The sequence below is a fragment of the Mesoplodon bidens genome (assembly GCF_964165515.1).
Source record: "Mesoplodon bidens genome assembly, chromosome: 4".
Lineage (NCBI taxonomy): Eukaryota > Metazoa > Chordata > Mammalia > Artiodactyla > Ziphiidae > Mesoplodon > Mesoplodon bidens.
The window spans coordinates 38,180,185-38,196,279 of record NC_138160.1 but is presented as its reverse complement, the minus strand read 5'-3'; the positions used below and the strand labels follow the sequence as shown (position 1 = coordinate 38,196,279).

General features: G+C 37.9%; 1 protein-coding gene across 5 annotated transcripts in view; it reads right to left on the bottom strand.

Annotated features, from left to right (window-relative positions):
- MRPS30 (mitochondrial ribosomal protein S30) overlaps positions 1 to 11,935 on the bottom strand; it is a 58,883-nt gene extending 46,948 nt beyond the window's left edge. For 2 of the 5 annotated variants that reach the window (XM_081231272.1, XM_081231271.1), the window contains exons 1-5: positions 11,288 to 11,933; positions 9,755 to 9,900; positions 8,917 to 9,022; positions 7,547 to 7,723; positions 5,396 to 5,557 (exon numbers count right to left, since the gene is read on the bottom strand). In XM_081231272.1, the coding sequence (XP_081087398.1) occupies positions 5,396 to 5,557; positions 7,547 to 7,723; positions 8,917 to 9,022; positions 9,755 to 9,900; positions 11,288 to 11,879 (1,183 nt within the window). In that variant the 5' untranslated portion in view covers positions 11,880 to 11,933. Of the gene's footprint in view, positions 1 to 5,189; positions 5,558 to 7,546; positions 7,724 to 8,916; positions 9,023 to 9,754; positions 9,901 to 11,287 lie in introns of those variants that run through there. The other 3 variants (XM_081231270.1, XM_081231273.1, XM_081231269.1) reach the window with 3 other exon arrangements.
- Positions 11,936 to 16,095: the final 4,160 nt, after the last annotated feature.

Here is a 16,095-nt window from a genome sequence, read left to right as displayed (position 1 = left end):
AAACTGTAACTTTGCTGCGATATGAAAAGTGCAAATAAATGAGGAGGTATACCTGATTTCAAACTAGAAAGACTGACTACCTTAAGTTCATTAATTCACATCTATTCAACAGACTTTGGAGTGCTTGCTTGTACGATTCTAGGCACCTGGAATGAATCAGCAAACCACACATAAAGGTCAAAGCTGGCAGGCTTACCTGAGTTCAGTGGGAACATCAGTTATTGTTCACCATTAAACATAAATTGGGGGTTGACTAACATAAAACTCTTATTAAAATATACTTCTATTAATACCCATTTTTCTTTGTTTTTTAACCAAGAGTAAGAATTTTATCAAAAGCCTTATTTTTTTCCTTTGAACTACTGATGTTAGCTATTAGCATATTTCCTAACATCTGGTACTGAATTTCCATGATTAACTCTACCCTATTAGGGTGGACTTTTTAATTACTGTTGAAGTTGGTATGTGGTATTTCATTTGGAATTTCTGCATTTATATACAAATGTGCATTTAACCTGTATGTTTTTAGATTTTTAAAAAACTTAGGATGAATTAATAAGACGAATTGGGTAGCACTCCAAACTTTAGTTTTGTTTCATGGAAATTTTAAAGAATTCACAGATAAACTGTACTGCTCTGGACCCTTGTCAGAAGGTATCTTAGAAATATTTTCAGTTTCTTCCACAGTCCATTTAAGCTTTCTATCTTTATCATTTTTATATTTCTCAGCAGAAAATGTCCAAATTTGTTATATATAGCATTTTCCTATCTATCTAGAGCCTCCACCAAGTATATTACTTCCCCTTTTCCAATTCTAAATGCTTTCTTTTTTTTTTTTTGCGGTATGCGGGCCTCCCACTGCCGCGGAGCACAGGCTCCGGATGCACAGGCCCAGCGGCCATGGCCCACAGGCCCAGCTGCTCCGCGGCACGTGGGATCCTCCCAGACCAGGACACGAACCCATGTCCCCTGCATCGGCAGGCAGACTCTCAACCACTGCGCCACCAGGGAAGCCCTCTTTTTTCCTCTTGATTAGATTTACTAGAATATAAACTCTTTTACTGATATGGGAGGGGCTAGGATAAAGAACCAGTTAGTGCATCTACTTGTCAAGTCTGCTTTCTCTTCCAATTCAGTCTTCTACATTTATATTTTCTTCTGATTTTCTTTAGTTTGTTTTTTTAAACTCTTCTAGCAAATACAGATTTTATTTTCTTACTTTACATAAACACGTAACATTATAAATTTGCCACTAAGTGTACTACTAAACAGGCATCAAATCAAATGTAAGACTGCAAAAAGCAAGATACGATGCTCTTCCAGAGTTCTGAGATTAGTGAAAATTTCTCTGAACTTCATGTTTTATCTTTTAAAATACATGTGGCTTTCCCCATTCTACTCCATGTGTTTTAATACAAAAACAAAAAGTATTAAAGCAAAGTTAGTTGACAACTGCAAAAGAAGAGATTATGTTTATTCAGTGATTCTCTCCTACAGCACCTTCATGCATCCTTAGGAGTAAATGTATTCAGAATAACTGGCTATATCCCACTAGCTTTTATAGGCAGGATTTGTATTTTAGTCTCAAGTTTTACTTACACTAATACAATGCTTTCCTGCTCAAAGCATAGGAAAGGAAGAACTGTCCAGATCATATAAAATTACATCTGACAAAAATGAAAAGGCAAGTAAGATAACTAGCTCTCACTTTTAGATTGTGATATAGCTCTGGGAGTGTTTGATTTTTATATTGAAAATTCTGTCCAGGCAATAACCACTGAGGCATATACTTTTACTTTCAAATGATTAGGTGTTCCTGGTTTAAAACTATACTAACAATTTCTGGGTGTACTGCGGTGTGGATAGAGTTCACGACCTATGTGATTCCCACTTTTAAGAATTTCCTGACACTTTCTGTGGTCTAATAAATGATCTTGTATACATGTTCTATCACATTTTAAAAGATCTATTCTGCTTGTAAGATACCAAATTTTATTAAGTCACCTTTACTCATTATTCCTCATTTTCAGTTACTCCAACTTCTCAAGACTAAGATTAATATTTCGTACACTGATTACAGTTTATAACATAAAATGACCTTCTAACACTAGATTTCTTTTCTTGGCTTGAATTGTTTGAAATTGTAGGCACTAACCCTGCTTTACGCTTACTTTTGCCTGATACGACTTTGTGTACTCATTACATTTATTCATCTTGATTCCTCCATTCATTGGTTCCTCTATTCAATCATGTGCTAATCAACTGCAATACATTTTTGATGAACTGGTAAGAGACTTGGGTGTTCTAACATTTTTTTCAATTGTCCTAACCTATCTTTATCTTGACTAATTTAGATTTCTTCTGATGTAATGTTTCCCCTAGAAGTCTAAACATTGCTACACTGTTTCCTAATGTTCAGTGTTATATGTAGATGGGACACCAATTAGATTTTGTTTCTTAGTAAATAATTTTTTTCTGGAAATGCTTTTAGACTACACCCTACTTGGGTAAAGCAAGTTACCGCCTACTTCCCAGGTAAATCTTGAACTTTTCACCTTCATTCACAGTTCTATCCACTTATTCTCCTGTTTTTGGAAAATGCCATCTATCAAGAACCAATTCAAATGCTACTTGCTCCAAGGCACATTCCTATGATTCATATCAGTCAGTATTAACATTTCCTTTATCTAAATTTATACCACTGATACACTGCTGTAGCACTGACTACATCTACAGTGTATTACTGGGGAATATCTACCATAGGCTCTGGAGTCAGACCACCTGGGCTCAAATTCTAATCCTGCCACTTTCTAGCTGTGTGACCTGCAATAAGCTGTTGGGCTCTCTGTGCCTGTTAACTTACCAGCAAAATGAGAATAACAGTCCCTAGCTCACAAAATGGTTGTGATAATTAAGTGAGCTAATATCGGTAAAATATCTAGACCATGCTCTAGAATATAGTAAGTGCTCTATGAAGTCCTGACATGTATGTACAGGTGTGAATGTCTGATGTGTGTGCTGTCCACCACTGGTAATGAGAAAAATTGTTGTGAAACAATGAAACAGGTGCTACCGTAGAGGAAGAAGTATTCAAAGGATGGGACAATCAATTATAATCTGTTTAGGAAAAGAAAAGTATTTCAACTGAACCCTCGATATTTTAATTACATAATATTTTAAAAGCACTTTCATATACACTGGCTCATTTCATCCCTAGACAAGTTTGTGAAATTATTTTGTTTTATGGAGGCGGAAATCAAGGATGGTAACTCAAATTGCCCAAGGTTCAATTAGTTAGAAAGTGAGAGCAAAGATTAAGAGATATTTTATTTGGAGCTTGATATGGTTGTTCCCTCTATACCTGCATTTTTCTATGAAGGATGAATGAGAATGCAACAGACAGGTTGGAATAAACAGGACCAGGGGTAGAAAACAGTATTCCAAGCTTTGGAAACAGCTTACATAAAAGAATGGTGGAGTGAAATTACACGGCATTCTGCAAAAAATGAAAGTAAAGATGGAACACTTAGTACAATGCCTTGCAAAGGAGGCACTTGCCTGAACTGAATTACAACTTTCAAATAATATTCCTTCAGTTTAGCAATCATTTGTAGTAAATAATCCCTTCTAGCTGAGGCATCTATTCCATATAACTGTGACCTCTGTTTTGAAAGAGTGGGAGGAAGGGAGGGAAGGAAGAAGGAAGAAAGAAAAAATAGCATTTGTCATTAACTACAGTAAATAATGGATTATTTTAGATATCTACAACAGGATGTTATATAAAATCGTAAGTGTTAGCATGGTTATACAAAGGTAATTAGGGGAATTGCCTGGTGGTCCGGTGCTTCCACTGAGCACAGGTTCGATCCCTGGTCAGGGAACTAAAATCCCTCATGCCACACAGCACGGCCAAAAAACAACAACAACAACAAAGGTAACTATTTTCTCTCACTAAAAATAGTTTGAATGAACCTTAATTCTCAACAAGATTAACAATTTTACCAACATTTTGGTAACATATTTTGAAACATATCAAACCTAGTTTCCCAATCTTTGGGATAGAACAAATGAAACTAGCAGAAATATATTAATGTTACTTCTAAGCTCTAAGGAACCTAAGTTGCATATAATTCATCAGTTATATTATTAATCATCTGTGAAAACTTATTAAAGTCACTTTAACTCCTCTGTGCCAGTTTCCTATATGTGCAAAATACTGTTCATGTTTTGAAGGGGTGTGTGTAGGGTTTTGAAACTCTATACGATATTATTATAAAAAATTAAAAAGAAAAAATATAACAAAACATCTAAATATTCTCAAGCACTGAATTGTCTTTGTATTACTTTTAAAACCATAGAAAACTGAGCAGGAACTGCAGAGCCTTCCAGGGTATGGAACCCCCATATCCCCTGCCTCTTGTTTGTAGAAAAGCTTCAGCCTCCAAGGCCTTCCCTGAGTTCCAAACAGCAAATTTAGTCAGAGAAATGAGACAATGTAGAAAAAAAGGAAAATAGTCAAGCAAGACAGAATAATTGTTTAGCCACAAAACAAAGTCAAAAGACCTTTAGTTCCTCCTTGAGGGCGATAGATAATATTGAGCCATATCCTTCATTTGTTTTATAGATACTAAAATTCTCACCAGGTAGAAAAAGTTAACTACATGCTAACCACAAGCACGTACACCCCAGCCAGGTTAGAACCAGAAGGTTGATTAATGTTGACTCCCAAAATACCACCTGGTTATCTAATTACCAACCAGTCAGAAGGCTGTCCACAAGCTTATCAGGCACCCTGCTTCCCCCTTCCCTAGCATAAAAGAAGCTAGAATTCTACCCTGAATTAAAATAATTCTTTAGGATGCTAATCCGCCATCTTGGCTCACTGGCTTTCCAAATAACATCATTTTTCCTTACGCCAACACCTTGACTCTCAAATTACTGGCCTGTCATGCAGTGAGTGGTATGCAGCAAGTAGTACGAGCTTACACACACAGTTAATACCAGGTATTGATGATTGCTCAATTAGTCTCATCAGTTAGTCACATATAAGTAAAATTATTTTTAATCGACATACTTTATCTAAAATTAAATCCTTTAGTGATGTATTTTGAGCCAAATGAAAGGTCTAATCAGAGGTTAACATAAGAAATATATGTCTCAAAATCAGTACATTCAATATTTGACAGAAATCTCATTATCAAAATTCCTTTTATTGTTCCTTCAGTGAAATTTAAGTATTCCCAAAGTCTCAAATCAAATGTTTTTTCTTAGTTTACCAACAGCTGTGATTTGTCTTCTTTTGGTCCATTCAGTAGGAAGTGAACTATCTGAAGTAAAACATCATCATTAAAACCTTTCACATTATTATCTTCGATTGTTTCATAAAGAGGCTTACTTTGTGTCCCCCAACATATGTTTTTACGAGGGTTATTTTGATCAGCTTGTGCAGTCAGCGCCAAAGTGTTTAACTGGTAGCAGAAAAAGGAGAAGTATTTTCCATCTGTGATCACACCCTGGGAGACAAAAGGTCGAGTAACGTCTGCTTCACTCCAGAATCCTATAGAAGAAAGTTATGCTGAACCTTACATATATATGTTACCAAAACAAAACACACACATTAGAGGATATAAAATATCTCCTAAAACCTATATATTTTACCTACCAAATTCCTAAAGATATCAAAGTTTTCCCTATCTTCTCCATTCTAATCCTATATTCCACTTCTGCATTAAGAACTATTTTCTTCCTTCTACTATCCCCAACGTTCATGATACACCTTTTCAACAACTTTGGACTTCATCAGCTTTCAACCTTAACTCACTTCATCTAAGAAGAGCAGCAAGCTCTATCTATGCAGATCTCTCCTACATCTGGTACTAACCACATGATTACTCACAACCTCAAATATGTTCAAATTTTCCTTATACCAGCAGCATCTAATACCCAATAACCACTACGGCCATTTACTTCACCAAATCTACCAAAAAAACGCCCTTCAGAAAAAAACTTGACTTTCTAAGAACTTCAACCATGTAGTTACTAGATGAATTCTGTGTCTTAATTTATAATTCAAAATTGATTTTATGAGTTGCTTTCATTTTGCCTAGTGTATTTTACATCATCATAAGGTTCCAGGATATCTTAATACCTTTACTACTCAAGTTTTCTGGCTGCTTCTTGTTCCAGGCTGACTGGCTTTAATACTTTTAAATCCAACTGCCAGGGCCAAGGAGCAACTTATAAATTTTGTCACACATATTTTATATCAGCTTTAATGAAGATAGCCAATAAATAGTATTGTTAAAATATAGAATTACACTGTGAAAAGAAGTACTTTATCTTTTATGAATAAACAATGCCATTCTAGTATCTTCAAGAAAGTTTCCTTCTGCTTTTTCTGATTCTGTCTACTCGTATTCCTACTTTATCCATTTATTTCTATTACAAAAATGTAAGTCAACAATTGTGAGTGTAAGGTTAAATATATATGTGTGTGTGTGTATATATATATAAAGGAAAAAGGTGAGCCTGGCAGCAATTAACTCTGTATTAAAATTTCTCACGGATGCTTATATAGGAGTAATCTAGGTATATACTGTATTGTAACAAAATCCAAATGCTTCACAATGGGCTGGCCCTACAAGTCTTCCATGGCATGCCTCCAGCTTCCTCTCTCTCACCCCCTATCGCTTTCCATTCTCCCCCTCCCTTTCTTCAACAGCCTTCAGGTTGTTCCTTCAACACTTCAAGTCCGTTCCTAGCTCAGAGTTACTTGCATTCCTTTTGCCTAGAAGTGTCCTTCTCCCAGGTTTGTGCAAAGGCAGCTCCTCACCATTCAGGTCTCTGTTCAGATGTCATTTTTTTAGAGACCTCCCCTGAATTAACTCTGTTCAAATATTCTGCCCCACGCCTCATTTATACCTGCAACCTATGAATCATTCTACCCCTCATCTAGTATAGTCTCTCCAGAGTAACACCACTAGCTAAAAATACTACGTTTATTATCTTTTACCCTCCTTACTATAACATAAGCTCCAGAAGAGCAGGATCTGTCTCTCTCACTCAACACTATATCTCCAAGGCCAACAGCAACTGGTATGTAAAAACCATAAGCCATTAACTGAATGAACAGTCTCCTAACTCACACCCTAGATATGGCCTTCAAAGAAGTTATATATCATAAGTGTCATTTAATCTAAAATGTAATCCATGAAAGCATTTCATTTTCTAGTTTCAAAAAGCTGCTGTCATCTACAGAGCTGACTCAGTTAGGTGGTCTTTGAAATGCTTGAGAACATCATCAGAAAAAAATACATTCACACAAAAATGGTCAAAGTAAAAGATCAGAGTAACTACCAAAGTGCCACTTACCAACTACAAATGTAAAATATTTAATTATGGACTTTAAAACAACTGCATTTTGTGCCAATGCAAAAGTCTTCAAAATGTGAAGATTCAGCCTACATTTTAACCCAAGGAAAACAATTTGATCTATTAAATTCTTAAAATGTCTTGCAATAACTAAATGCCATAAAACTAGTTTTACCTTGATACATAGCCTGTGCTCCGGTCCAAGCAAAAAGGCTTGCAATAGCATTAGCTCTAAAAACAACTTCTATCTGATTGGCACAGTTTTGTTTCAAGAGCCTTTCCCTTTTTAATTTGTCAGGTAGCAGATGAAACTGGGTATGTCCATAACAGTGTGGATCTGCTGTCTTTGTGCCTGAAGAGCAAAATAAAAACATTTCAGATGAAATACACAAGTAGAATATCTGGAGCACATGTCCTCAGTATTTGCTTCAAGGCTATCTGTCTCCTCTACTCATTATGTGATCAGCATTCAAAATACACAAACAGGGGCCTCCCTGGTGGCGCAGTGGTTGAGAGTCTGCCTGCAGATGCAGGGGACACGGGTTCGTGCCCCAGTCCGGGAAGATCCCACATGCCGCGGAGCGGCTGGGCCCGTGAGCCATGTCCGCTGAGCCTGTGCGTCCGGAGCCTATGCTCCGCAATGGGAGGGCCCGCAACAGTAAGAGGCCCTCGTACCGCAAAAAAAACAAAAAACACAAACGGAAAGCTTGCTTTACTTATTTATTTTATTGATTATAATAAATTTCACCTGAAAGTACAATCTGCTAGCTATCATCAGCTCACTACGACATAGGATAAGTCAAAAGAATATATGTAAAATTTATTTAAAATTCCCTATTATTTCAGTTTTCTCAAACTCCTCGGTCATCATTAGGAGCTTTGTTATTCTGCTGGTCATAATCACCAAAGGATACAAACGCTTCATGACTTTAAAAACCTCCTTTATAATGCTGACATTCTTGGTTTTAGTGGTAAAGTCTTTTCAACCAAAAGTTCCCCATAATTCACTCTCTAAGACCACAGCAACTGAGAAGGGACTGATAAAACAGTTCTGGAGGACCAGCAGAAAGCTGCTTTCTTAAAAATCTTCCTCAATCATCTAGGAATTAATAAACAAAGAAAAAATAGCCGAAGTATAAGCTGCATGAGCACAGAGATCAGGCCTTATTAATTTTTATATTCCTGATGGCTATCAGTGTGTGGCACAAATGGGAGGCTTTTGTTAAAAAAAAAAGCCAATCACTACCTCAAATCCAGTTCTTACCTGTTTACTTTTGAAAAAACACAAATTACTTTTCTATATAAATAATAAATCAACAAAGCCTAATAAACATAACTATTTGTCAAATACTGTTAATTCAGTAGAAACAAGTAAAATTTTAAATGGCAAGCTGAAAGAATATTTTCTTTCCAATTTTCATGCAAACTGCAACCTGAGATGAATTACATTGCTTATAGACTATCTGAACCTCTTGGTCATCAAGAATTAATTACGCAAATTTGCACAGGACACTTTGAACTCATTTATTAAAAGAGGAAACTTACCAATAAATATGGTATTTTCATATTGCCGTTTGAATAATGGAAGTTTGTCTGGCTTACAATTCACAACAGGGACTTCTACAGGTACAGAATAATCCAGCGGCACAAACTTAAAGAAAAAGTCGTAAGTGAATTCACAGCAACACTAGCATATGTTTTAGTCACATTCTTAATAGATGTAAAAATCTTAAAAATGAGATGATTTTACAAAATGATTTAACACTACCATCTAGTGATGGGCCAAATCCAGCCAGCCACCTGTTTTTCCAAATAAAGTTTTATTGGAACACAGTCATGCAAATTCATTTACCTGTGGTACACGGCTGCTGTTACATGATAAGAACTGAGAATGCAACAGAGACTTATGGCCCCCAAAGCCTGAAATATTTACTATCTGGACCTCTGCAGAAGAAATGTGCCAACCTCTGACATGGACACACAGATGACACTCAAAACACACTTGTTTTCTCCAAAAGAAGTGTATACACGTAAGATGATCAGCTTATAGCTGTAAAAATGCCTTGATTTATAATTAGGTAGGGTAGTTTACCGTAAATTACAATCATAAACTATTATCCGTATTTTCATATTAAAAAAAGATTTGTATGGTCCTAAAAACTGAGGACTTAACCCCACTTAAAACGATTATTTGACCTCTGCAAAATATATATACTACAGCAAGTTAAAAAGCTGAAAAAGAATTTCAGCTGAGATATATTCCAAATACACTTGAAAGAAAAGGGTTCTATCCAAAACTTTTTATCCTACGTAGCCCACTACCTAGCCTGCTATGACACTTCCTCCTCAACTGTCAACAGCAACATATGCAATAAATCCTTACCTCGGGTAGTTGTTTGGATATTCGAATCTGGTTGTGTGGTTTATCATTTATTTGGTATCTCAAAGCATCAACTCGACCTTTCCGATGACCACGAGGAATAATTTCTTCACCACGCAACCAGTAGAAGTGAACTGGGCGTTTACAATCTATCAAAAGATATTCAAAAAATTTTTATCTGATAATTTAGATGAATTTAGTTATTGTAAGAACACCAAACTCAGCAATACAGAACTCAAGAATGACTGTGCTAGCTGAAAATACATCAAAAATTACTCTTTGATATAAGATATAGAGTCTGGATTATGTAATAATTTAACTTAAACAACCACAACTTTAATATAACGCTCAAATCTTTATTGTCTACTTGTGCCACACTACACTAAGCATTGTAACCAAAGAGGTTTCTCAGTTAAGAATAAACATAAAATAAGACCAACAGCAGCATCATTCACCAGAAATAAAAAGTTTATTAAGAGTCAGAGCTGTCTTATGAATTACTAATTCAATCTTCACAATAACTCTCAAAGGTATGTATAGCTGTTATCATCTCCATTATATAGAAGAGGAACCTGGGTTTTGACGAGATTGTCAACTTTCCCAGGCCATCAATCATGAGCAAAGCCTGTGAAGCTTCTCTCAAGACCACTTCATTCCCAACTGGGAGGGAAGAAACAAGAACACTACAAGACTCAGCTGAGCACACACCTACAGTCACAGTAACGTTAATTCAATAGATATTTATTAAGATACCTACTGGGTGGCTGATATAAAATGATGAACACGTCAGAAACACTGATGTTTAAAACTGTCTATCCATTAATTATTTTTCATGCCTGCATGTAACAGTAAAACAGAAGTTGCTGATTGTTTACTGGGAACCCAGAATGGCTGGGCTTGAAGCCCGTCCTCCAAATCTACCAGCTGTAGGCTCTTTAACTAGATACATTTTACGTTTCTGTGCCTTGGATGTTTGTTTTTTCATTTATAAAACAATGCTGCCTACTGTAAAGTTACTGTGAGGATTAAATTTGGCACATATAAAATTTAGAACGGGGCCAGGCACATAAAGAGTACCGAATACACGTCAGGTATTTTAATCAATATCGCCTTTAATCTTAACAGTTCTATGACCAAGTAGTACTATTATCGTATTCTCATCTTAAAAATGAGAAAAACTAGGGCAAAATCGGTTTATAAACTAACATAAGGTCAGTAACTTTTTGATGGAAGAGCTAAAAGGCAACCCCAGGCCTGTCCCGCTCTCCAGGAGCCCCTTCTCTTAACCAACACTTGTCTGGACCTTCACAAAGCGGTCCTGGAGGGCTTAGGCTACTTAGCCTAGGGTTGTACAGTGAGTAGGTGGCAGCACAGGCACGAGAACCCAGTCTCCGGACGCTGTCGCCAGCCAGGAGCGAACGGACTGGGGAAAAAAACTGACCAAGCAGAAAGAAAGGAAGAGGGGGCAAATCTGGCGCAGAGAGGTCCCCTACCATCCCCACCTCCCCCGCCCGGAGTGGCGGGCCCGAGGCTCACCGAGGGCGGCGGCAGCCAGGGCCGGATTGTGAGCGCTCAGCAGGCCCGTGAGGGAGGCAACCAGCTGGTCCAAGAAAGGCGAGGCGATGGCCCCACGTTCCATATAGAGAGGCACACGCTTCTTGCGCCGCAGAAAGAAGTGCTCCTGCAGTAGGCAATCGCAGGCGGCGGAGCGCAGGGCCGCTACGTCCAGAGACGGCGCGGGCTCGGTATCGGGCTTGGCAGGCGGCGGCGGCGGCAGGCCCGATAGGAACACGGTCTTGGTAAAGTTCTGGTACCAGCGGTCGGCGTTCAGGGCGAAGGTCTGCGGGTAAACTACGTACTTCATGAACTGCATCTTGGTGAGGATTCGCAGCTTCTCGTCCACCGACTTGGCCGCGTGCACCGTGGCCTGCCATCGCTCCACTCGCCGCTGCCGTGCCGCCTTGCTGTCGGCAGTCAGAGAGGCTACGAGCGGCGGGTAGCGCGCGACTGGGGCCGCCGCGACATCTGGGCCGGTCACTTCGGGAGCCGTGACGGCGGCCTCGGCCGCGGTATGCAGTGACAGCCCTCCACCACGGAGCACAAACCTCCAGCACCTGGCCGCTGCCATATTTGCTGGGGTTTCCGACCCAGAGGTCAACTTCAGCAATTGTCCCCGCCTTCTTGCCGTAAGAACCAATCGGAAAGCGGAATCTGAGCCAGGCTAGGGGAGGACGATTCTCAGTGGGCTTGAGAAATCTACGTCATTATTTCTTAGCCAATCAGATAGCTTCTGCCACTTAGTTTCTCGTGAACCGTAGAGTTTGTTGCTGAAAGGAAGAACTCGTGCGCCAATAGGATTCCCGCGATGTGGCGGGGAGCAGTGAAACTTTTAAATAGGAGAGGCTGCCTGTTTAGGACCAGGGCAAACTTTTTGCCAGAAACCCTTTAGGAGTACTCTGCACCGAAACCTCTGGCCCTTGGCTGGTTTCATTACTGGTTTCATTTATGGCTATCACATCACTTTTCTATGTTAGTTCTTGGGGTAGAGTCCTGTTATTGAAAATACTGTTCTAACATGTTTTGTGATACATGCTTATTTTTTAAATGATGCAAGCCTCACTCATAGATGACTAGTGCTAATTTGGGGGAAAATAATTACACATATATCTCTATGCTAGTTGATATATAATTTGTTTAATGAGAATACTTTACAAAAAGAGGAATATACTTTTACTTGGATCTAATTTTAAAAGGGAAATAAATTAAAAACTACCAAAGAATTGTATTTAAATTTTGCTTTGTGTTAAAGCCAATTATTATTTTAACATGAATTGGTTCCTACTAATCTGTGAGCTGCTCAAAGTAGGGACTATTTTATTTTTGATCCTCAGTGGCCAGTCAACCTTGCATAGTGGGTACTTACCAAATATCTGCTGAAAAAACTCATCTAAATCACTAAAAATATAAGCTCATTTCAGGTGATCTAATTTATTGACTCTCATTCCTATTATAATTAGGAACTGGAATATTATTTGGATTTATTGCAATAGTTCTTGAGGGTATTGAAAACCAAACATTTTGTTGGTAAAAGGAAGTTATAACTTAAGTATTCCTTTAAGCTATAATGGATGATACAATCTAACGATAAAGTTGCAAGTATATTAAACTGACATTTAGAAATAGATGCCCCAAATGCATTGTTTTTTTCATTAAGTCATTAATTTTTGAGCAAAGGAAGGTCAAAGGAAGTGAGGAGTGAATCATGACAGTACTGAGAAAAGAGGATTCTGGCAGAAGGGACAGCTGGTGCAGAGGTCCTGAAATGGGAACACGCCTGGTGGGTTCAAGCACAAGAGAGGAGGCCAGTGTGGTTGAAGGAAGTGATGGATGGAGGGTAGTAGGAAATGAAATTAAGAAGGAAAGAAAAGCCAGACTTTATAGGTTCCTAAAGGCAATTTCTAGGATTTTTAGGACTCTTAACTAATATTCAGAAGAGTAAGAAGCCAATGGAGGGTTCCACACAGAGGGATGGCATGGTGTAACTTAGCTTTTAAAAGAATTACTCTATGTATTAGGCAGTTTAGGCTTCCTAGTACCATAGACTGGGTGGCTTTAACAATAGAAATTTATTTTCTCTTAGTTCTAAAGGCTGGAAGTCCAAGATGAGGGTGCCAACGTTGTTGGGTTCTGGTGAGAGCTCTCTTCCTGGCCTGAAGTCGGCTCCCTACTTGCTGTGTCCTCACATGGTGGAGACAGAGTTCTCCCCTGTTGCTTATTATAAGGAGAGAGGCCTATCAGATTAGTGCCCTAACCTTATGACCGTATTTACATAATGTTAACTACTTCTATAAAGGCTCTGTCTCAAAGGCTGTGTCTACAGTCACATTGGAGGTTAGAGCTTAAACATATGAATTTTAGAGAGACACAGTTCAGTCCATAACACTCTGGCTGATTTGGAAATAGATTGTGGAGAGTCAAATTTGGAAGTAGAGAAACCAATTAGAAGACAATTTGCTGTATTTCAGGCAAAAGCTCATTGTGGCTTCAAGAGACAATAGCAGTGAAGATCGTGAGAGTAATCATAGATCCTGAATTGAATGTAGGTATGAGAAAGTATCCAAGATTTTGGTCCTGAGCAGTGGAATGAGAGGAGAAGGCCAATGGGCAAGAAATGCATTTTTCCTTTAATCTGTCATCTTTTTCTGGAAGGGTACAGGGCAGCAGGAGAGTGGGTTAAGATTTGGGAAAGGAAATAGGAGAATCTGTGAAACATGTATTTATCTATTATATATGTTTATTTAGTTGACATTCTCCTAGAAGAAATGGATATTAAGATCTTCCCTATTAAGGTTGCCACTGATCTTAGATTTAAAGTATTATAGTTAAAAGCCATGACATTCTCCAGTGGCCTTTTGAAACCTATCTACTTGATTCATTCAACAAATATTTATCAAGTGACTACTACATAGAAACACCTTTCTAGGTACCTAGTATACAACAGTGAAATAAAGGCCTTCATAGAGCTTACAAGTTAGTACGTGAAATCTAACCAAATTTGTCAAATATACATGTTCTATGCTAGATGATGATAGGAGCCAAGAAGAAAAATAAAGCTGGGAAGAAGACTTTTTTGGGTTTCGGGGTTGTGTAGAGTGATTTCAATAGACTGAGCAGAGAAGACCTCCGTGAGAAAGTGACCCTTGAATAACATGTGAAGGAGATGAAAGATAGAGCCATGTGGATATCTGGGGGAAAAACATTCCAACCAGGGCAAAGGTCACAATGTATCTGGAAAGTGGGAGGAACAGCAGGGAGGCCAGTGGGCTAAAGTGGAATAGGACATTACCCTTTTGCCAGCAATAGTCAATATCCAATTCAGAAACAGGTTCTGATGAGTTAGGCAATATTTATAACTCACTTTTTATTTTCCTATTGGGAACCTATCTCAGTGTCTCCTGTCTGGGCATGAGTTCTGTTGATGTTTGGATGAGACCATAACCTCCCAGTTGATTGAGGTCCTTATCAGAGCTTATATCTCAAACTGGAGGTATGGGAAGGAAATGGAGACTGGATAGTTCCTATTTACAGATGTGGATGAGAATAACAGCTAGTCCTTTTGAGTTGTTTCCTTCACGTGTATTTCTTACTGAAGGCATATTTCTTACCTGGTTGCATATATAACACATTTACATAAAACAGAGAACATAATATACAGTATTACCGGGGGAGAGAGTCTGTGTGTGTGTGTATGTGTAGGATTTTTGACGGTTGGTTTAGAATCAACAGGAAGAAAGCTACGTGTCTGCATCATATGCCAGGTACTATACGAAGTACTTTATATGTGTCAGTGCCCATAATCTCACAATCACCCTCCAAAGGGAATATTATCCTCCCTCTGGGTTTTTTTTGCAAAGTCACAGAGCTCTTTCGCATCAACAGATGAAGAACAATTAAAACAATTTTGAAAAAAAAAAAGAATGAAGGGGGAGGACCAGTCTATTTGATTTTAAGACTTACTATTTAGCTATAGTAATCAGTGGAGGAAAGATAGATTCTTCAACAAACAGTGCTAGAACAATTGAACATCCATAACCCAAAAATAAAAAAAAAGAACAAAAAGAACGTCGACCTATTTCTTACATCTTTTGGAAAAATTAACTCAAAGTGGACCACAGACTTAAATGTAAACATAAAATTATTAGAAAAAAAAAAAAAAAAAAGAGGAAAAAATCCTCAGGGTCCAGAGCTAGGCAAAGAGTTTTTAGTGTTGACACCAAAAGCATGATCCATAAAAGGAAAAATTGATAAACTGGGCATCATCAAAATAAACCTTTTGCTCTGCAAAACATACTCTTAAAAGGATGAAAAAGCTACAGAGTGAGAGAAAATAACTGCAAACCATATATCTGACAAACAACCAGTATCTAGAACACATAAAAAGGAACTCTCAAAACTCAACAGTAAACAAAACAATCCAATTAGAAGATAGGTTTTTAAAAAATGACTATCAAAGAGAATATACAGATGGCAAATAAGCACATGAAACAATGTTCAAGATCATTAACCATAACGGAAATGCAAATTAAAATCAAAATGAGATTTTATTATACTCTTATCAGAATAACTAAAATAAAATAACAACAAATACTGATGAGGATTAGGAGAAGTTAGATCACCCAGTACTTTTCTGGGTGAATGTAAAATGGCACAGCTACTCCAGAAAACAATTTGTCATTTTCTTCAAAAAATTAACCATACAGCTATCACATGACCCACACTCGTAGGGCTTCTATCTCAGAGAAAGGAAAATTTATTTTCAAGCAAAACCTATACATAATATAACC